The sequence below is a fragment of the Panthera tigris genome, chromosome A2 (assembly GCF_018350195.1).
Source record: "Panthera tigris isolate Pti1 chromosome A2, P.tigris_Pti1_mat1.1, whole genome shotgun sequence".
NCBI lineage: Eukaryota > Metazoa > Chordata > Mammalia > Carnivora > Felidae > Panthera > Panthera tigris.
Window position 1 is genome coordinate 98,467,147 of NC_056661.1, and position 24,290 is coordinate 98,491,436.

At 39.5% G+C, this 24,290-nt stretch overlaps 1 protein-coding gene across 2 annotated transcripts in view; it reads right to left on the bottom strand.

The window, feature by feature from the left end:
* Positions 1–24,290, bottom strand: part of SLC25A13 (solute carrier family 25 member 13) — a 184,268-nt gene that overhangs the window by 150,737 nt on the left and 9,241 nt on the right. For both annotated transcript variants that reach the window (XM_042966782.1, XM_042966774.1), the window contains exon 2: positions 2,718–2,771. In XM_042966782.1, the coding sequence (XP_042822716.1) occupies positions 2,718–2,771 (54 nt within the window). The remainder of the gene's footprint in view (positions 1–2,717; positions 2,772–24,290) is intronic.

Consider the following 24,290-nt stretch of genomic DNA (forward strand, 5'->3'; position numbering starts at 1 on the left):
CTGAGCTGTCAGCACGGAGCCCGACACGGGGCTCGAACCTACAAACTGCGAGATCATGACCTGAGCCAAAGTCGGTCGCTTAACCAACTGAGCCACCCAGGCGCCCCTACAGAAGCACCTTCTAACTAGTTTAATACACAGAAGGTAGGGTATTTGTTAGGAAGAAAAGTCAGGAAAAAGTCACAGAGAGTCAGCAAAGTAGTTAGGTTTATAGAGTGCTTACTGCTGATCCATACATAACTAGAAAGACCAGCCACAGTGGAGACGTGCCTGGCACAGCCCCCACAAGCCCGATCCCTATTCTCCTCCCACCACAACACCATCTGTGCCAGATGGTAAACAAGAGATCCCCCGCATGCTGAGCCAAGGTGGATTTGTGTTGGTACTACACTGCCCAGGCCCTATGAGATCACCCGAACCTCTGCCAGATCCACAATCCTTTCCAGAAACTGCTGATCGCTGTTTTCTTCACAGACAGCCCCTGCCCCCCTTCCTGGCCCCATCGTCCCCTTGGACTCAAAGCCACACTCTCACTCAAAAGCTACGTTGTCTTAGCCACCCCAAGAGAAGACAGCACTTCCCTAGCTGGTCCCAAAGACTCCACCCCAGCCCTCAGACCCACATCCACAGAAATCTCACAGGTGACTCTCCAGAACTCTGCATGCAATTCCTACCCTCCTTTGGTCTCCCTGACCAATATTTGCCTCCACCATAGACCTGCCTGCTGTTGACATGGAGCAGCTGGAAAAGACACGTTGTTCCGAAGTAGGATCTTAAACTAACCTCGCCAGCTGCCATGTGGCCTCAAAAGGTAGACACAGCTTTTACCTGGAGCCTTTCCACCAAATCGTGCCAAAAGACCAGTAGGTATCCATGATGCGCCACCTATTAAGACACTCTGAGCTGTCCCCATTTCCTGTCAGAAGGGTGCCCACAACTATTGCTAAACCGAAGTAATAGAGTTCAAAGAATGATTATGACTTTGCCAGGTCAAGTTAACGAGCTTTATCCATTTTTCTAGGCTCTCTGGCAGCCTGCTCACGTGCTCTTCTCCGGCAAGAGGTCTTCCCGAATTACATCGTAAGACTTTTATAATACAGACCTTAAATATACATACTAACAATGTCTATGGTTCCCTCATACACACCTCATCCCAATTATGGTGGGCCCCGAATGCAGAGCAACAACTAGGCCAAGGTGAGAAACAAAGCATTTTTGTTTCCTGTCCTTTCATTCTCTAGAATCCTTTTCTACCTTAGAATCTCTACACAGTGTTGTCCTCTTGGGCTAAAACCAAATTTATAAACAACTCTACTTTCTTACACATAATCCAAACCTCCTCACAAATCTATCCCGTTTCCTCCCCCAAAAACTGCTCATATTTTTAACCATTTCTTTTTGAAGCCTCTCTCTCTCATGTTTGAATCATTTAATTTCAAGCATTTACTGAATCAGTATCTAATGCAAATCAGGTGCTGGGCACTTTCATCCAAGTTTTTTCACTGAATCTTTAAAAATTTTTGTAACTGGTTATGAAAATGCTCACACATGTACAATATAGAGAAAACAGGGTAAGAAACGTAATGATCCATCTACCAGTTTCAAAAACCATCACCACACCAACCACAGTTCACCAAAACTGGACGATTTAAAAGCAAATCTCGGACATCATAATCTCATCTGTAAATACTTCAGTGTGTATCTCTAAGAGAAAAAAACTCTTTGTAGCTCTCACAATAAGAATACCATCATCCGGCCTAAAAATCAATCAGTAACAATTCCTTAACACCAGATAACCCTGTCAGTGTTCAAATTCTCTGATTTCTTGGTATTTTTTAATAGTAACACAATTTGATGAGGAAAGTGATGCTCACGGCATTGGTAACTTTCTGAGCCATATTATCTGGGACATGACAGACAGTCAAGTTTCTCATTTGAAGCCCTGGTCCTCTGTCTGTACAGCGCAGCTGGTTTTCCATCATGTTTAGAAAAAGCTCACATACATGCTTTTAAAATGATCTTTATAAAAGTGTCCTTTTCTGAGTCCTTTAAATCCAGGTGAGTAACATTACATGTGGTTCACTGTTTGGGACCCGAGGTAGACTTTTAATTAGAGTATCATTCATTCACTGCCCAATGTCACAACCTAGGGGAAATGTAAGACACCAAGGAAATATGTGATATCTGTTGTGATCTAATATGTACTGTTACTCACACCGAGGGCTCCTCACCTGGCACTACAGTTGCAATTAAATGAGGGTAATGACAATGAGGGTGACAACAATGGGTTTCTACAAAGAGAGGCAAGGGTAGTTGTCTCCGGATAGATGAAGGATCATGGGAATTTTACAAAGAGCTTTAAACATCTTAGGAGAAAAAGCATGATCATCAAACCGCAAAGGTGAATCCTGGAAAGGTAAGTGAGTCGTGAGACTAAATGCCCCAGCAACTCCTTTCCAGTATCTGACACCATATGAGAGAAAAGGAATTAAAATGTAAACCATATTACCATCACAAACAATCACCTACTAGTTTCTGATGCATTTCAAAAAACACATATAATTGTAACAGATCTCTTTCCTACGTCTTATGTAAAGATACCTTTGGGGATTTTTTCAAAAAATATAACAATGAAATAAAGAGCTGTTTGAAAATAATCTTTAAAAATTTGAGAACACAAATCAAATAAGAAACAAAATAGATTCTTTTATACTGACCTTCAAAAATATTGTTCTAAGCTCAGCTGGATCTGCTCTCTTGGTTAAAACCACCTATAAATAAACATAAAAATGTTTATATTATTAGAACAAAGCTGAGACATCAAGCTAGCAGACTGAAAGAAAATAAACTCCAGGTTAGAAATTAGTGGATTTCGTTTTTGTAGTTAGAGCACCAAATTTCCCCAGTGCATAAACTGCTCCCTGGATTTTAAATTGGACTCCTTATGTGGCTTCTAGAATGATAACAGGCTGTGCAAGAAACCAGTAAAGCTCTTAATATGTGGTCTAATGAATATCATTTTTTCCAAAAAATAAGTAGAAAAAAAGAAAAGATGAAACAGATTTGGAATCACCTGGCATTTTTAAACTACACACCAAAGTGACCCATACCCTTTCACAGAGGAATATTAAATATCAAAGTACAACTTGTTTGTTAACTATGCAAGAGAACATAGTTCTTAAGGAAGTTAGTGAGCAAGGCAAATCATATTAACAACCAAGGGAATTACTTCCCACGGTTCCACCAGGAACACACATGAACGCCTATCTGGGCATGCCATGTGAGCTCTCCTCCTTTCCCCGACTTTTAATTTCAGAAGTCAAAAGTCTCCAAAGGTATGACTATTATTCTCCACATTCTCGAAATACAAGGGGCTACGGTTACCTTTCAAGAACAAAATTTGACAGATTAGCTCAGAATAGGTGTTGTGCTTAATTCCCCAGCCCACAAAGTCCAAAAACATTAGTGGGGAAAAAGCAAGACAAACTTGAATATGGCTACCCCAGGCTAACACAAAAGAGTCCTTATGTGGAACCAAACAGTGGGCTTATTCAGTGTCCCATCACCCAATCCTGCTGGCAAAAACCGTCATGAGACTGAATTCTCACCAAGCACAGCGTCACCCCATGATACAGCCAAGGAGGGGTTCTTGGAACCACCCTAATACCGGAGCCATGGCACTATCCACAGGGAGATTTATGCAAATTGTTCTAAATCCTTTCTGTGTGTTTGCAAAGGCTCTTCTGAGATCTTTGGACAATGTGTTCTCTGTCTCTAAATATGTAACTGCCTGAGCTTCTTGGCCTGCCACTGTCAGGAATAATTTTATTAACTAATCACTGGAATGGGAGAGGTAGTTTTTCTGAAACAAGTTGATTGGTCACCTTGTTTCCCAGAGCAAGACTGATAACTCCTTTAATTTCAGCTGAGTACTTGCAACCACCAATGCTACTTTTATCCATAAGATTTGGTAATCTTTGAAATTCTGAATTAGTGTTCTTTGATGTTCATTTAAGGAGGAAAAAACAGAATGCTAACCAACCTAAGAATAATGATAGTGCCAACCTAAAGGTTTCAGGAGAAGATTCTTCCTTTCAGGTTTATATTCTGACAAAGGTAGAATAGGCCAAACACCACTGGAGAAGATGAGACAGCATAAAAACACCTCAACCCTCTTTTTTTTTTTTTAATTTTGTTTTTTAACATTTATTCATTTTTGAGACATACAGAGGGGCAGAGCATGAGCGGGGAAGGGGCAGAGAGAGAGGGAGACACTGAATCTGAAGCAGGCTCCAGGCTCTGAGCTGTCAGCACAGAGCCCGATGCAGGGCTCAAACTCATGAACTGCGAGATCATGACCTGAGCCGAAGTCAGACGCTCAACCGACTGAGCCACCCAGGCGCCCCTCAACCCTCTGAACAGCAGAGAAATACTCTCCAGTTCCACATTTCAAGACAGTCCATAAGTAATTTTTTAGAAGGCATATGGTGACCCTAGGTACTTAGCTGAGTTTCCTTTTAAAAGCAAAGGTAAGTTTCCACAAAGTGAACCATTCTTGCTCCATTTGAATACCACATCCTTTAAAATCTAATTAATTCACTATGCCATGCACTTCATAAAGTCTTCCCTGGGCAGAGTGAACTTCCCCTGCCCTAAATTCCCATAGCATTCTTCCATGACTAACCCCCACATGCACATTCAGTGTTCCCCACCAGGACTACACCTCTCTGAGAGAAAGAAACAAAGCTTTCACTCTGTAACTCTGCTAAGATCTAAGGCACAGGAGAACACCACCCATACGGGAAGAAAATAACAAAGATTAGAGCAGAGATAAATGAAATAGAGACTAAAAAGACAATAGAAAACATCAATGTCACTAATAGCTGTTTCTTTGTAAAGATAAACTGACAAACCTTTAGCTAAACTCACCAAGTAAAATGACAACTCAAACAAAATCAGAAACAAAAGAGAAGACAGCAACAACTGACACCACAGAAATACAAAAGATCATAAAAGACTACTATGAACAATTATAGTAGTAAATGGGACATCCTAGAAGAAATGAATAAATTCAAGAAACATATTACATATTACATAAACACATTACAAACCTACCAAGACTGAATCATGATAAAATAGAAAAATCTAAAGAGATCAATACTAGTTAGGAGATTGAACCAGTAATTTAAAACTTCCAAAAAAGAAAAGTCCAGGACCAGCTAGCTTCACTAGTGAATTCTACCAACCATTAAAAGAAAAATTAATACCAATCTTTCTCCAACTCTTACAAAATATAGAAGAGGAAGCAACTCTTCCAAACTCATGGGCCCAGCATTACCCTGATACCAAAATCAAACAAGGATGCCACTAGAAAAGAAAATTACAGGCTAACATCCCTGATGAACACATATGCAAAAATCCTCGACAAATATTAACAAACCAAATTCAACAGTATATCAAAAAGACCACACACCATGATCAGGTAGAATCACTTCAGCGATGTAAGGACAATTCAACATCCGCAAATCAGCTGATATGATATACCACATTAACAGAATGAAGAATAAAAATCATATTTTCATCTCAATAGACAGAAGAAACACCTGACAAAGTTCAGAATCTATTTATAATAAAAATATCTCAATAAAGTAGGTATAGAAGGAATGTATCTCAACATAACAAAAGCCATATATGACAAGCCCACAGCTAACATCATACTCAACAATGAAAAGCTGAAAGCCTTTCCTCTGAGATCAGGAACAAGAGGAGAATGTCCACTCTTGCCATTTCTATTCAACATAGTTATTGAAAATCCTAGCCAGAGCAACTAGGCCAGAAAAAGAAATTAAAGGCATTCAAATCGTAAAGGAAGAACAAAACTGTCACTATTTGCAGATGACACGATATTATATACAGAAAACTCTAAAGTCCCCATCAAAAAACTATTAGCACTAAAAAACAAATTCAGTAAAGTTGCAGGATACAAAAATACACAATACACAAAATCTGCTGCATTTCTATACACTAATAACAAATTATTAGAAAAATAAAGAAAACAATTCCATTTACAATTGCATCAGAAGAATAAAATACCTAGGAACAAATTTAACTAAGGCGAGTAATCTTATATTAAAACCTACAAACCATTAATGAAAAACCAGAGGGGACACAAATAAATGGAAAGATATTCTGGACCCATGGATTGGAAGAATCAATTGTTAAAATGTCCACGTTATCCAAAGCAATGTACAGATTTATTACAATTCCAATTGAAATTCCAATGGCATTTTTCTTTTTTTTTTTTTTTTTTTTTTAATGTTTATTTATTTTTGAGACAGAGAGAGGCAGAGCATGAGCAGAGGAGGGGAGAGAGAGAGAGACGGAGACACAGAATCCGAAGCAGGCTCCGGGCTCCGAGCTGTCAGCGCAGAGCCTGACGCGGGGCTCGAACTCACGAGCTGTGAGATCGCGACCTGAGCTGAAGTCGGACGCCCAACCAACCGAGCCACCCAGGCACCCCCCAATGGCATTTTTCAATCCTATCATTTGTATGCGACCACCAAGAACACACACACACACACACACACACACACACACACACCCACCCACCCCACAAAAAGCAAACAGTCAAAGCAATCTGGAGAAAAAAGAACAAAGCTGGAGGCATCATACTTCCTGATTTCAAACTGTATCACAAAGCTATAGTGAGTAAAACAGTGTGGTACTGGCATAAAAATAGATGCATCAGTGAAACAAAATAGCCCAGAAACAAACCCAGCCATATATGATCAATTAATTTATAACAAAGCAGCCAAAAAGAGATAATGAAGAAAGCATAGTCTCTTCAATAAATGGTTTTGGGAAAACTAGAAAACTGCATGTAAAAGAATGAAACTGGACCATTATCTTACATCATGTACAAAAATTAACTCAAAATGGATTAAAGACTTAATGAACCTAAGACCTGAAACCATAAAATCCCCAGAAGGAAACACAGGTGGTAAACCCTTTGACACAGGTCTTGGCAATGAGTTTTGTTTTGTTTTAATATGACACCAAAAGCAAAAGCAACAAAAGCAGAAATAAGTTGAGCGGGACTACATCAGACTAAAAAGCTTGTGCACAGCAAGGAAACCATCAACAGAATGAAAAAGCAACCTACTGAATGGGAGAGAGTATTTGCAAACACGTATTTGATAGAGGCTAATATCCAAAATATATAAACAACTACAACTAAATAACATAAAAACAAACAATCCAATTAAAAAATGGGTAGAAGATTTTCCCAGAGACCTTTTTCCAAAGAAGACATATAGGTGGCCAACAGACACATGAAAAGATGCTCAACATCACTCATCATCAGGGAAATGCAAATCAAAACTACAATGAGATATTACCTTACACCTGTTAGGCTGGCTATTATCAAAAAGATAAGATATAACAAGTATTGGCAAGGATGTAGAGAAAAGGAAACCCCATACACTGCTGGTGAGAATGTAAACTGGTGCAGCCACTATGGAAAACAGTACAGAGTTCCTCAAAAAATTAAAAACGGAACTATTCCACTTTGGGGCATTTATCTGAAAAAAATGAAAACACTAACTTAAAAAGGTATTTGCACCCACAGGTTCATTGCACCATTATTTACAATAGCCAAGACACAAAAACAACCTAACTGTCCATCAATGGATGAAAGGATAAAGAAATTGTTAGACAGATATTAAAAAAATCCATATAGGGACCCAACAATTCTAAGTCATGTCATCTAATGTGTATAGAACATTTTATATTTTCAATATATGACCATTACCTCACTGGATCCTCACAGCAAAATCTGAGACCTGGAGAGGGCATAATATTGGCCCCACTTTACAGAAGAAGAAACTAAGACTCAGAGACAGTCAATTTTTTCCCCAAAAGTCAGATTTGTCACTAATTCATACTTGCATTTCTAAGTGTTGTCTGAGCTGGGATCAGATCCCAAATCTTCCATCCCCTACTGTATTGGTCTTTCCACTGGGCCACATTGCAGGAAGCTTCAAACAGACCATAACTTATGTTAACCATTAACAAAATACATGCCTAGAAATCAAGAATCTCCCAGTTTCTCCTAATACCACCAATTTATAGTGTCCATCCAGTGATTAAGAATATGGCTTTACGGCACTCTCAACAATAGCCAAATTATGGAAAGAGCCGAAATGTCCATCAACTGATGAATGGATAAAGAAATTGTGGTTTATATACACAATGGAATACTACGTGGCAATGAGAAAAAATGAAATATGGCCTTTTGTAGCAACATGGATGGAACTGGAGAGTGTGATGCTAAGTGAAATAAGCCATACAGAGAAAGACAGATACCATATGGTTTCACTCTTATGTGGATCCTGAGAAACATAACAGAAACCCATGGGGGAGGGGAAGGAAGGAAAGAAAAAAAAAAAAAAAAAAAAAAAAAAAAAAGAGGTTAGAGTGGGAGAGAGCCAAAGCATAAGAGACTGTTAAAAACTGAGAACAAACTGAGGGTTGATGGGGGGTGGGAGGGAGGGCAGGGTGGGTGATGGGTATTGAGGAGGGCACCTTTTGGGATGAGCACTGGGTGTTGTATGGAAACCAATTTGACAGTAAATTTCATATATTAAAAAATTAAAAAAAAAAAAAAAAAAAAAAGAATATGGCTTTAGTGTCAGGCCACCTATGATTGGGGATCAAGTGTGACCTCTAAAGTCACTAGCTGTGTGACCTTGAGCTACATCCCTGATATCTTAGCCTCACTTTCTTCATCTGCAAAATGGAAGTCCTGGATGGTTGAAAGAGTGACAAGAGAAAATTACATAAAGTGCTTAGTACCAAAAAGGACACAGAGTTAAAGCACTAAACGTGTGGAATCTATTATTCATATTCTTATGGAAAGGTGTTTATATTCAACCATGCTTACTCTTTAAGTGATGGCTCATAACTTGAGAAGGAAAAAATTAAGGAAGGAGGGGAAAGGAACTCATGGATCTTCAAGAACACTCACCAAACCACTAAACATAGAGGTTTTCCTAACTCATCTCCTCTGCTAGCTTAGCCCCAACCAATGCTACTTCTTGAGACTAGATTCAAAGTTAGATACACCATGGAATTTCCCAGAGGCCCACTGAAATATGTATTAGGTCCTGCATACACTGTACTGAAGCACAAAGTAACTATGGCTCAATAGGTGATGGCTTCCGAAAAAAATTTTACCAGCTTCCTGGGTCTCCTCACCTCTGCACTAATCCCATCTATTTCCCCAGTGTTGTGGGGCTATTCAGAATTCCCAGTTCTACTTCTACCTCCCATCTTATCTTCTTGTTTTGGTATCATGGGCAGTCAAGGAAGAACTTACACAGCTTTATTCAACACCACACAAAGTTAGAGCTAGAAGTACCAGTGTGCTGAAGGTGTACTGGGATGGAGCCTACCTGGTGGCAAAATCAATACCCAGAAAGTTCTAGGAGCTGGAAAAGGACAACTCTAGAAATGTAGTCTCCCTTTTTAAGCCAACTCAAAACAGCTGCCCAGCATGCACACTCTGCATCACTTTAACAAGCCTGTTGAAGATTCATGAAACTTGAGATTGTTTCCAGAAGGCTGAATTTCATTGTTAGGTATTTTTTTTCTTATACTAACAGCATGTAAATATTTACAGCTAGTGTTCTTATAATCTAATTACCTGATTTTATCATCATTCTTCTGAATTTGCATTTGTAAGAACAGATTTCACCATTAAACAATAATTTTGTATCAAGCATTTTAAATAAAGGAACTAGTTTTCAAACATAGTTAGGAAAATAACCAAAGAGGTAAAGGGTTCTTGGCAGATACTATGAAATATCACCATTTGCTACTTAAATCAATACAATAGAGAATTTTATATTGTAGCAGCTAACTTTCATAAATAGCTGGGGGGGGGAGGGGGGGGAAGGAGGGGGTTAAAACTGAAAAAAACTATGCATTGTATATTTTTTCCACAAAATGGGAAAGGTTTACCTTTACTGAACTTTAGTATGGAAATTTCAGATCAATTCTATGAATCAACATTCCATGGGGCAAAGTTTGAGGACCACTGAATATGTAAAATTTTTGACAGGACAAACATTAGATATAATAGCTTACACAGGCTGTCAATAACACTTGCAAAACAGATACATGAATTAGGTGCATCCTAGATATAAAAAAAAAAATAACAATAACATAACTTTAAATGACTGGTTTTGAAAAGGCGGGAACAGGAAACATGGCAAGGAGGACCAGAAAGATACCTTACAGGACAAATAAATTCACTCTCATTTTAATATGAGTCCAAGCAGCCAAAAAAAGGAAAACACCAGGCAAGATTTTCCTACACGTAAGAATGTTTTTTTTTAAGTGGCTTTCTAATACTGAAATCAAGCCACAGTTGTAGGCTCATTAACAAATCGCAGTGGTACTGTGTGCCCCAAACAGTTTGCAAGGTCTGAGGGCAGCGGGGAAGAACATAAGAAAACCTACACAGAATAAGGGATACTAACTTGAAGAAGGAAATGTAAAGAAACAAAAAGCTTTCCTCTTCCAGTGAAAAGCTCTAGAGATTTAAGATCGTGACCTCCTCAAATGTCCACATCCCCAACTCCAGCAAAGAACAGAAATTAAGCAGATGCTCCAAAAATGTTGACTATGGAAGAAAGTCTTCCAGGCAAGTAGAAATCAAATCCAGTCAATGAAAATAGATACCTTCCTCTAGGCTGCTGGTGCTCAAAGTGTGGGCACCGGACCATCAGCCTCCAGTGGGACCATTTAGAAATGCAAATGATCACACCTTACCCCAGATCTACAAATCAGAAATTCTAAGGGTGGGGCCATCAATTCACAGTTTAACAAGTCCTCCTCATGACGCTGATGCTGTTAAAGCTTTAGGGGCGCCTGGGTGGCTCAGTCGGTTAAGCGTCCCACTTCACCTCTGGTCACGATCTCGTGGTTTCTGAGTTTGAACCCCACGTCGGGCTCTGTGCTGACAGCTCAGAGACTAGAGCCTGCTTCAGATTCTGTGTCCCCCTCTCTCTGCCCATCCCCCGCTCACACTCTGTGTGTATCTCTCTAAAATCAACAAACAATAAAAAAGAAATTTAAAAAAAAGAACCACAGCTTTAGCTAATGTCCAATTCAGTTTGGTTAGGACTGCGGTTCTCAGTCCCAGCTGTACATTCAAGTCTCCTGAGGGACTTCTGGGTTTTATCAATGTCCAAGCCTATCGAATTAGACTGCAGAGGCTAATCCAAGCAGAATCTCTAAAATGGGTACCTTGAAAGCTCCATCACGAGGTGATAATGTGGGGCTCGGTTGAGAACTACCGAGCTAGGGCCCAAGATCTCAACTTCATCTTGCACAACCAGGCCTTCAGTCAGCCCTCCCAAACCTAAAAGGTCTGAAAGCCAAGGCAAGCACAGGTTTACCCGGAAAATTCTACTGTCATGAAGTAATTATTTACCTTAGATATGAAATAAAAACCAGAAGAGGCAGCTCATCAAAAGTGAGCTAGTCCCTGTGTAAGCACAGGAGTGCATGTAGTGACAAGCAGCAAAAGGAGGTGGAGGGAGAAACGTTCCTTTCTGGTCTTTTGAATCTGAGGAAGTAAGCGTCGTGGGTGGACCTGAATCCCAAGGGAAAGCAATACTAGGGTGTGGCCTAACAATTGAGAAACTGGGGCCAACTCTTCTTCCCCTCTATCTTCCTGAACTGAATCACCACACATCTTCATGTACTGTACAGACTGGAAAGGTGAAAACTACATTTCCCAGACTCCCTTGCAGCTACGTGGCCTAAGTGCTGTCAATCAGGTGAAGCTGGAGGAGACTGGGAAGCAAAATTTTGGAAAGCAAAGATTTGGAAGTTGGGGGCCATGCTTCTGCTGTTTCTGCCAGCAAGCACCATGGCTACAAGTGTCTGATTTCCCTGTGGCAACCTCCTTCCTACCCATGTCAGTGGCAGGATGTTTCTGGACACTCCCCTCTGGCAGGCCGCTTCATGACTGCTCCCTTGGTGGCCTGCTCTGCTGTGCCTGGGAGGCACTCTTGAAAGCTCAACCTGAAGTCTGTTTCTTCACCTTCCCAACAAATTCTGTAAGCCATTTAATACCCTGTAATAAATCTCCCTCTGCTTAAACCAGCTAGAGTGGATTCTGCTGTTCTCTGTAAGTGAACCTTGACTGATACAATCAGTAATTGCAAAGAAAGTTCGGAATTCCCCAAAACCACAGTTACCATTAACTTGAAAAGAAGAAAGAATGAGGTGTCTCATCAAAGTTAAGAAAAGTAATTTTTCATTGAATTCACTAAGTCCCTCATTCCTCACCCTACAGTTTCCCTAAGTTCTAATAAAGGAAGAGCAGTGATTATGAAAAAGTTACTGAAATATAAACAAGTATACAGGCAAGATGCCTTGTTAAGCATGCTTCAAACCACAACCTTTCTGTGTCATCAACCCTCAAAAGTTCATATCACTCAACAGGAGACTTATAAGGCAGCAGATACCACAAATGTTAACCCGCCAGGTAATTACACAAACGGGTCATTTCAGGGGTGCTGGAGATGTTTATCAGAAGGATTCAGTAGCCTGTGAAGTGTGTTGGATTTAACTCTGCACTGTTGTAGACAAATATTAAACAATGATAAAGCCATCATCATTACAATTCTGTATTAAGAAACAGAGTACAACTGTTAAGCAATGAATGGTGGTATTTTAGCTGTGTGCTGTTATGCTAAAATTACTTTCAACACACTAATTTTAGATTTTATTATTATTGTTATTCAGCTAAAGTTAGCATTCCAGTAAATGTTCCCAAGAGTCAAAAATTTGACTATGAGTCTTTTCTAAAATAGATCTATTTCTGTTTATATTTTCAACTCTTTCTGGAGACAGAGGTGTTTGCTCACCGTGACATAATCAAACATCACCAGGTTCAGGGTAAAGATTTGGGTTCCAGTGTATTGCTAACCTGGTGACCCTGGACAAGTCAGTTAACGTCTCCAAGTTAGTTTCCTCATCTATAAAATGGGTGAAGTGACAAATCTACTTATCTATTTCAGAAAGTTACCTGAAGGACCAATTAGAACCCAAGCCAAGAACCAGTGTCAGTGTAGGAAAAACCTGTCACTGTAAATGACAAACCACTGGAGGCTCAGTGTGGACAAGACAGAGATTTAAAAACTGTAAAGGGACACAGCCATAGGGCGTTCTCCATATTTGTGTCCTGAAACTCCATATTCACCTCCTGAAACTCAACCTGTTTCTGACAATGAATACAGGAGAAAACTCATTTTGCACTTCTAGGAGGAGGAGAGAAAACAGAACCATTCTGAAAGGCATCCAAGCATTCTGTTCTTTATAACAAAATCTATACTCGGGAGAAATTATTTCCTAAGAGCCTAACCTGCTGGGGTATTATCAGAGCCTAGCTTACCGTTGGGAAGGTAAATACCCTATTCCAGGCACCTCTAGCCATTCTCTCCCACCTAAGAGGAGAGAAAAAAAAAAACAAAAAAAAAAAAAACCTGAGAAACACTTGTGAAGTACACTAGCCAGAACCACAGGCTCTCTAATAGGCAGAGACCTAATAACAGGCCTACAGAACACTTCCTCTGCCTTTACCGCTGCTGCCCTTCCCCCCATGCCACTACCAAAGGCCTATTTGCAGCACTTCCTTTTATCCAGTACATCACATCTGACTATCAAGAAAAAGTTACAAGCATAGCAAATGGCAAAACAAAACAAAACAAAACAAATCTGAGGAAACAATTTGAGGAAACAGAGCATCAAAACCAGCATCAAATATGGCAAGAATATTGAAATTATCAAAATAGGAATATAAAACAACTATGATTAATATGCTAAAGGCTCTAATGGAGAAAGTAAACAGCATGCAAGGACAAGTCAGCAATGGAAGCAGAAAAGTGGAAATGCTAAGGAAGAACCAAAAGAAATGACAGAGATCAAAAACACTGTAAGCGTAATAAAGAATGCTTTTGATGGACTTATTAGTAGATTGGACAGGACTGAAGGGAGAATCTCTGAGTTTGAGGACATCTCAATAGAAATCTCCAAAACTGAAAGCAAAGAGAAAAAGGAACGGGGGGGGAGGGGGGAGGGGGGAACGGGGTGGACTGCAGGACAACTACAGAAAGTATAATATACATATAACAGGAAAACCAGAAGGAGAAGAAAGAAAGAAGGAATTACTTGAAATAATAATGATTGAGAACTTCCTCCAAACCAATGTCAGACACAAAACCACAAACCATGAAGACAGAAAACACCAAGCAAGATAATCAAAATTACTTTAAAACATCAATGGTCTAAAAGAACCAATTAATTAAAAGACAGAACTTGTAAGATGTATCAAAAAATAAGACCCAATTATATGCTATCTACAAAAAACACACTGTAAATATAAAAACTTACAGATTAAAAGTAAATGAATGGAGAAAGATATGCCACAAACATATTAATCAAAAGACAGCAGAAGTAACTATATTAACTTCTGCCGGAGCCCATTTTGAAGCAAGATAGTTATAAGGGATAAAGAGGGACATTACAGAAAGACAAAAGGGTCAATTTTCCAACAAGATTATTACCAATCTTTAATGGAATACAATAGATAGCCTAGGAATAGATCTACATAAACACAGGCAACTGATCTGACAACAGAGCAAAGACAGCCTCTTCAACAAATGGTGCTGAACATCTAAACATCCACATGCAAAAAAAAAAAAAAAAAAAAAAAAAAAGACTCTAGATACAGACCTTACACCTTTCACAAAAACTAACTTAGAATGGATTACAGACCTAAATGTAAAACTCCTAGAAGATAACACAGGAGCAAACTTGGATGGCCTTGGGCTCCGCTCAGGCGTTTGTAGATGCAACACCAAAGGCATGGCCCATGAAAGAAAGAATTGAGTAGCTGGACTTCATCAAAATAGAAATGTCTGCTCTGCAAAATACAGTCAAGAAACTGAGAAGATAAACAAAAGACTGTGATAAAATATTTGCAATAGAACAGCCAATTAAGGACCTCTATCCAAAATACACAAAGAACTCTTAAGATTCAACAGTAAGAAAAAAAAAGAACCCAAAGAAAAAACGGGCCAAAGACCTTAACAAAAACCGTCAAGAAAGATGTACAGATAGCAAGTAAACATATAAAAAGATGTTCCACATTATCTGCCATCAGGGAAATACAAATTAAAACACGAAGATGTTAGAATGGACAAAATCCAGAACACGGACAACACCAAATGCTGGTGAGGATGTGCAGCCAAAGGAACTCTCATCGATTACCGACAGGAATGCAAAATGGTACAGCATTTGGAAGACAGATCAGCAGTTTCTTAAAAAATTGAAATATTCTTACCATACGACCCAGGAATCGAAAACTTACACATGAATGTTTAATAATTACAGCAGTCCCATTTCTAATTACTGAAAACTGAAAGCAACCAAGGTATACTTCGTGAATGGATAAACTGTGGCACATCCAGATATTGGAATATTATTCGGCACTAAAAAAAAATGAGCTATTAGGCCATGAAAAGACACGAAAGGGAACTTAAATGCATATTACTGAGTGAAAGAAGCCAATCTGATTAGGCTACATACTGTACGACTTCAACTATAAGATATTCTAAAAAAGGCAAAAAGTATGACAATAGTAACAAGATGAGTGGTTGCTAGAGGTTAGGGAGTAGGGAAGGAGAACAGTTAGAGCACAGAGGATTTTTAGAGCAGTGAAAATACTGTGTATGATACTACAATGATGGATACGTATCATTACACAATTTGTCCAAACCCATAGAACGTATACCGCCAAGAGTGAACCCTAATGTAAACCAGGGACTTTAATGATAATGATGTGTCAATGCAGGTTCATCAACTGTAATTCACGTACCACTCTGAAGAAAGCTAATGGGGGAGACTATGCATGTTCAGGCACAGGTGGTATATAAGAATTCTCTGAACCTTCCTTTTAACTTTGCTGTGAACCTAAAACTATTCAAAAATACTAAGTCTTAAAAAAAAAAAAAAAAATCATGAGTGGCCAGGACAATGAAGATGAGCCTAGGTAGGCTGAGTCACTAGGCACCCACCTCTATAATCTCCCTTTCTTTTCAAAGAACCTTTGAAGCAGGTGGGAATTTCTTCTTTTATAGCTGAGAAAAATGCAGGTCAAACAGGTTGATATACCCTAAGCCCCATGCCTTTTCCACAGGGCCACAACCCAGGCAGTCAGGCTGCCTTAAACCAGAGTTTCTCAACCTTGGCCCTATTGACATTTTGGGTCAGATCATTCTTTGTTATAGGGGGCTATCAGGTGCACTGTAGGATGTTTAGCAACATCCCTTGCCATGACTCTTTAGATGCCAGTAGCAAACTCCTCCACCCCCTCCCCCCTGCCACCGGGGATGTGACGACCAAAAATGTGTCCAGACCTTGCCAAATATGCACTGGGGGCAAAACTACCCCACCCTGAGTTGAGACCATTGCCTTAGATGGTGCTGTTCATTCATGCAATGCAATCGCCTCTGGGAAACATACCATGTACCAGGCCCAGCGCCAAGCACTGAGGAGACAATGCCAAATAAACCAGAGACCCTGCCCCACGAGGGAAATGACAGGCTTACCAATGAGTGCTTGGTACAATGTGGGTGGAGATACGTGCTATCACAAATTAGAGTGGTGACAGAACTAAGATCATCATTCTGCTGGAGTTGGGGGTTGCAGAGGTAAAAAAGTCTTTGGAGCTGGATTGTTCATTATTGATTATAGTAATGAACACTTATCAGCTGTTATTGAGTCCTTAACTCTATGCTAGGCATGATGCTAGAAGGCTTCACATCTGACCTCATTTAAACAACACTAAAACTATTTAAGGTGAAGAGTCACTAACATCACCATTTTTCACATAAGGAAAGTAAGGATATAAGACTCTTACTCTTAAGTGAGTAGTAGTAAATCACAGAGTCAAAAATGACCCAAGAGCCCAGGTTGTTTTGACACTAATTTTAATACCGGGAGGATGTGCCAAGAATTTGGCAAGCCAGGATGGGGACCTGAAGCTATCCTTATGAAGGGTACTTCTGGACAACACTGTAGGTGAAAGTAATTCAAATTAAAGTCTTTTAAGGGGCATCTGGCTGGCTCAGTGGGTTAAGCATCTGACTTTGGCTCAGGTCATGATCTCACGGTTCATGAGTTCAAGTTCCGCCTTGGGTAAACATGAGTTCTGTTTCGCTCTCTTTTCCTCTCCCTCTCTCTGCCCCTCATGGGATTCTCTCTTTCTCTCTGTCTCTCTCTCTCTTCCTGCCCCTCACTCACTTGTGCCTTCTCTCTCAAAAAAAAGTATTTTTAATTTGGCATTATGATACATAAGTGCCCATGGTTCAGTAGAAGGCAGACCTGCCTAATGTAGAATATTATTCTCCAGTATTACAGGTTGAACTCAGTCTTAATTTTTTTAAAGCATCAAGGTTACAGTATAATTAGGAACCAGCTGCAATTGTAATTACAGCTCCCAATATAATTTGTTACATATTAGCAAGTGTCAAATTACTACTGCTCCTTAAATGAATAAAAACTGATTGTGCTGTTCTGAAGACTGGGATGTATGTTCTTGATGGGGAACAAAGGAATATAAAAAGTATATGACATATTTATAAAGTGCTGAAAGGTTCTACTTAGGAGATCACAAGTTGCTGGAGCCCAGATAATGCCAGAGAAAGTTAAAATGGCTTCTGCGAGAGAATAGCGAACTTAATAAATGCAGAGGAAGGGAAAGCAGCAAATCAAAAGGACAATAGAAAAGTTGCTTCCACTAAATAATACCTTACCTGTTCAAAATTCCTCTGTGCATCAACACCATAGAACTGAAGAAATATCAAGAACCCAGCAGGCAGCCAAAAGAAAAAGAAATAGGAGCCCTCTGCACAGCCAGGATTCACATCCTCAAGACTGCACAAAATTTCACTCACATGAGCCCTCCTCTGCTCTCTCCCACAGTCTGCTGACTTGCAATGTTACTCTGAGCAACTTCTCTGATTCCAAACCCACAGCTCACGCTTCTGTAAAGCTTACTATGTCCCAGGCCTGGCTCTGAGCTTCACAAACATGAGCACATTGACCCAGTAAAGAAATACAACTATGCCCCTTTTCATAAATGAGGAAAACGAGGTACAAATAGAGTAACTTGCCCAGAGCCATACTTTGAACACAGAGTCCAGGATTTCAACCATTATGTTATACTGGCTTTCAGAAGAAAAAAGAGAGAAGACAAGATCGAAAGAGCAAGAGAACCTAGACATTAAGAAATATTAAGACACATCAACCAATTGCAATGCCTGGGCCTTATTTAGGTAACAATAAAAAAAACTATTTAAGAAATTATTAAGAAAGGGGGAAATGTATAAAACATGTACAGAACAGATATTTGATCATATTGAAGAATCACCGAATTTTTTTAGGTACGATAGTATTTTGGTTGTTCATTTAAAAAATCTGTTTTAGATATTTACATATACAATATGTTGGGGATTTGCTTTGAAAACACCAGGCGGATGGATGGAAGAGAGACAGTGGTATAAATGCAACAGTATTGGCCATAAGCTGATAATTCCTGAAACTGACTAGATAGGAACATGGGGGGGTTCATTATATTCTTCTATATTTTTTTTGCACATTCTGGAAAATTTAAAAATGCTGCAGTTCTTTCAAGAACCTAAGTCAAATGCCAATTCTTTTGGGAAGATTTTCCAGATTGTCCAACCAGATTTCCCTCACAGAATGCTATCTGCCCCTATTTTATGGGCTTTGCAAATGGATATTTAAATTTTCACCCTATCACTAACCAGCAACGTGACTTCCTGTGTTATCTGTGAGTGTGGAGGAGACAGGGGAAGGAAGGACTGAATGAAAGTGGTGGATGCTGGGGCAGAATCTAACAGTGCCTTGCTTCCCAGTTACTGACACCGTTTCCACGTTCCCAGCGGCAGAGCTGACTGAGTCATCGGAAGGCAGCTGAGCCCCAAGGGAGGCTCTCTTGGCTTTCTGAACTGACGGTATTTTCCCTTTCGAACCTAAGCCAGCAGAAGGTCTGGCCTGGGCTGGCAGCAGGTCATGCCAGCTGGTGATGTGGCACTAGTGAAAGTTCGTGACCCCTGGGGTTGAACAACAACAACAAAAATTAAACTGGTTCCCTACCTTTCATCTTATATCAAAATAACTGCAGATAATTAGTAAATAATCTTCCAAAAGAGAGAAAGAGTACTAGAAAAACACAAGTGGTTTCTTATATGAAGTGGGGAAGCTGTATTTAAACATGACTGACAGCCCAGAATCCATAAACAAAAAGATTAATAAATATGTAACATAAAAAAGAAATCAAAAGTGAGTATGAACCAGTTAAACATCAAACAACTACAAAAAAAAATGTGCAACAGATAGGACAAAGGGCCAAGGTTCTTAATTTAAAAGTGCTCTGAGAACAAATCAATGTGAAAAGACAAATAGTCCAACAGAAAACTGGACAAAGGTCAAGACCAGGCTCTTCTCGACCTGCCGATGGACACCAAAATAGGGCTAACAAATCTTCAAGAACCACCAAAAAAGAGAACCAGGGGTTGAGCTTTTTTTACCTCTGGAACAGAGACGGTGGGCAATGGAAAGAAGAGGAATCCGCAAACTCAGAGTCAACATCAACCTGCAATAAAATAAGTGTGTGAACGCTCACAAGAAACCAAATTAGGACACAGACACAATGGGAAGACCATGTGAAGACACAGGGTCAAAAAGGTCACCTAGGAGCCAAAGAGCTAATTCTAAATCTTCTCTCACCTTGCCAACTCTGCCAACACCTTGATCTTGGACTTCTGGCCTCCAAATCTGTGAGAAAATAAATTTCTGTTGTCTAAGCCACTCTGTCTGTGGTACTTTGTTACGGCAGCCCTAGTAAACTAATACAGAATTGCTTAATATATTCTCCTTAATTGAGTTACGCCAACTGGGCATTCTTTCATTTACTTATTTTACTGTTTTGCTTATTTATTTTGGATCCAAGCCCAAGCCCTGCATTTGGCTGTCACATCTCTTTGGAGGTCTCCTTTAATCTAGCCTTTTCATTCATAACACCAACATTTTTGAAGTCAGACCAGAGGTTTTACAGAAAGTCCTACTTTCTGAATTTGTCTGTTTCTCCATGATTAGATTCAGATTCAACATTGTTAGCAAGAAGTCTCCAAAAGTTATGCATATGCTGGGTACTTCCTACTACATCACATCAGCAATGATAGCTTGTCCCATTTCCTGATGATGTTAAATTGGATCACAGATTGCGGCAGAGTCCTTCATTGTAAAGGTACCTTCTTCCTCCTTTGTAATTAGTAAGTAATTGACAAGGAGATACTTTGAGACCACAGGAATTCCAACTATCTTTCACTGAATGGTTTTGGCATCCACTGGAGACCCTTGCGCGAATCCATTATTACCTGCAGGTTGCAAAATGATTTTTTTTCCTTTTTCTAATTCAATCAAGCCTTCAACCTTTATTGGTTGGCAATTCTTCGCTAAATAAGAACTTTACCTCCTACCCTCTACCTCAGTTTTACTTTTTGGGGCATGAATGCTATTCACTCATGGAATGATGGTATTGGTTTTGTTTTTTTTTTTTTTAATTCAATGTATTACAATCCATTTATAACTGATTTGTTTTTATCATGGTAAAATATACATAAAACTTAACACTTTAACCATTTTTAAGTGTACAATTCAGTGCCATTTCATGTATTCACAATGTTGGACAACCATCAGCAATAATCTTTTCATCATTCCAAACTCTACAGCCATTAACATCCAAATGATTTTAATAGCCATTATTTTTTGTAATAACTGTGATACACACTCTCTGTAATATATATACATATATACATGCACGTGTGTGTTTCAAGAATGAAAATCATAATACATGAGAATGACTGTTAATATTAAAATTTAGCCAACTAAAATAAGCCATTCTGGGGCACCTGGGTAGCTCAGTCAGTTAAATGTCTGACTTAGGCTCAGGTGATGATCTCATGGTTCAAGAGTTTGAGCCCTGCATCAGGTTCTGCACTGACAGTGTGGAGCCTGCCTAGGATATTTCTCTCTCTCTCACTCTTGCTCTCAAAATAAATAAATAAACCTTAAAAATAAAATAAGCCATTATGCAAACAGTTGTTGGCATAGAAAAGCAACATCTAAGCCCCACTGATCAAACATAACAACACAGGAAACAACCAAGAATTATGTGCCCCCTGATGCTGTACCCAGTACCAAGTACCCCATAACCTGAGAGAGGCACCCAGCACCCCTTAGGAGGTACTCTAGCCAAAACAAAAAATAAAAACAAATAAAACCCTAAACTTGATCAAGCCTCCATATCTATCACTTGTCTGAAAACACTGGGGACAGAGGATCACCAGGGGGAAGCAATCAGCAAAATCCAAATTGTAGGAAACTATAGGAAAGATGACCCAATTCCCTCATCAAATAAACCTCAAGGAAACAGAGTAAGAGAGGTAGGAGAACATATAGATTAACAAGATTTAAAAGGTGTATCAGTCAAATGCCATGTGTGGCTTGTGTCTGAATCTTGATTAGAACAAACCAGCCATAATAAGTATAAACCTAGGACATGGATTTTAACATCCTGACAGGTGCTTCAATGAATGGCAAAATAAAACTAAGACCCCTTTTCCTAAGAACTAAAGAGAACTGAAAAAAACCCAGCCGACCAACATAGAGAAATGACAAGAAACATATCTGTCTCTGACTGAGCTCTAAGTTAAACAACAAACAAACAAACAAACAAACAAACAGACTCCCTTTTTCCCTGCTACACTGTTGCCATAGCTTTCTGGCCAGCAATGCAAACAGGGGTCCCATTCATAAACCACTGTGAAGGATCCGAAGGGAATGAGTGTGCAGTAATACTGGAAAAGCTAGACAACAGCCAAGATCAAAGAGGCATTGGCTGGCTACAGAGATTAAATTTTATTCTGTAGGCAACATGAAACTACACTGTGTGACAAGGTAAATTAAAGAAGGCAATGTCACACAGTGGTTATGTACGTGGACTCTGGACCCAGGCTGCTTGTCTTCAAATCTGCCAATTCTAAACTCTGTGCCCTTGGACAAATCATTTAACCTCTCTGTCCCCAAGAGACTTAAATATTAAATACTCTGTTCAGATGCAGTTGCCCATCTTTATAATGGAGATAAGAACAGCACTTATATGTCATAAAACTGTTGAGAAGACTAGATTCCTTCATATACACAGAGTGCCTAGAACAGTGCCTGACTTTATAAGTATTAAATAAATGGAACCTGCTGTTGTTATTGTTATTTGCATAACTTTTCTGAACCTTAAGGTGCCCTGTCAAATGAGGCTACCGTACCTTCCCGGCTACCCTGTTGATAATAAAGATAAAATAGTGAAGCTTGGGTCTTCATATCATCTGGTTATTTTAATCCCATTAGACTGTGAGTTCTTGAAAACAAGTCTGATAGTTGACTCATTTTAGAAGCCCAGTACAGTATGAGCTGACAGAGAGTTGGTATCAATCGCACACACGAATACATCTTTTAAAAACTGTTAGGTGCTGTCCATGTGAACACAGTACTGCTATTAGCATGGGAACAAGAGCCAATCTTAGAAGCTGCCTTTGACGGTTCTGGGTAGCATGGAGACGGAAGGAAAGGGAACAGACCAAAGGCAAGACTAGCTTGGAAGCTATAGAAACGCTGTGGCTAAAAGGTAATGAAGACCTGGGCATAAACGGAAGAGACAGGACACTAGAAGGGCAGCAGAAGGGTTTCACAGACCCATCTCTTTGTCCACATCCAAATTACTGCTGATGGTCTCTCCTGGCTGACCACATCAGGTACTCAATTGAACTAATCGGACATTTTAATCAGCAGGAAAGTTAATTTACAGACTGAAAGACAGGAATGACCAAGAAGATGAATTCAATTCTAGGTAAGCAGAGTTTGAATTATCTCTGAGGCAGAAAAGTTGAGATTTCCAACAAACAGCTGAAAATGCAAGGCTGCTGCTTGAGAGAGCTGCCCAGACTGAGTTACACGGAGCCATCACCCTCCAGGGGGAAGAGAGTCTCAGGACACCAACATTTCGGGGAGAAAAGAAGGACGAAAGGAAGCCCACAAAGGAGAATAAAGCAATAATATGAGTTAAGAGGCCACCCATGAGAGGGGACATTATGAAAGCTGACAGAAGGTGCTATAGGAAGAAAGGGGTGGGACATTGGGGGGGGGGGGTCCCACCAGGCCAGTAATAAAGAAGATAGGGCAACAGTTTCAGAACTGAGGTCACTGGTGACCTTTAGGAGAGAATATCGAAAAAGAGAATACGTGTAAGTTCATATTCGGGAACTTTAAGTATGTGTGGGTAGTTAAGAAATGGAGAAAAGTACAACCCTTGTATAATAATCATACATTTCCTTAAATAATAATTCAGACATGTGTTCCAAAAATAATACCCTGACCCCAATGTGGAATCAAAATGAATCCCTAAAAACCCTAAAATTTATACTGAATTTTATCACTGTGTATTTAATTCTGCAAAAAGTTGGACTAACTTACAACCAATTCAAAAGGTACTGCACCCTTGGTTTAGAAAGGTAGCTACATTTAATTACACACTAATGAGAGCTCCAGACCAATATTCCTTAAACTTTAATGTGCATGCAGTCCCGTGAGGATCTAGTTGAAAGGCAGATTCTAATGCAACAGAATCTTTGGCCTGGCATAAGTCCAAAAATGCTGGAATTCTTTTTTAAATCATTAAATTTTATTTAAATCCAAGTTAGTTAACATATAATGTAATAATGATTTCAGGAGTAGAATTTAGTGATTCATCACTTGCATATAAAATGCAGTGCTCATCCCAACTGCCCTCCTTAATGCCCATCACCCATCTAGCCGATCCCCCTACCCAACACCCCTCCAGCAACCTTCAGTTTGTTCTCTGTATTTAAGAGTCTCTTATGGTTTGCCTCCCTCTCTCTTTTTATCTTTTCTTCCTTTCTCCTATGTTCATCTGTTTTGTTTCTTAAATTCCACGTATAAGTGAAATCATATGGTATTTGTCTTTCTCTGACTGACTTATTTCACTTAGCATTATACACTCTAGTTCCATCCATGTTGTTGCAAATGGCAAGCCTTCATTCCTTTTCATCGCC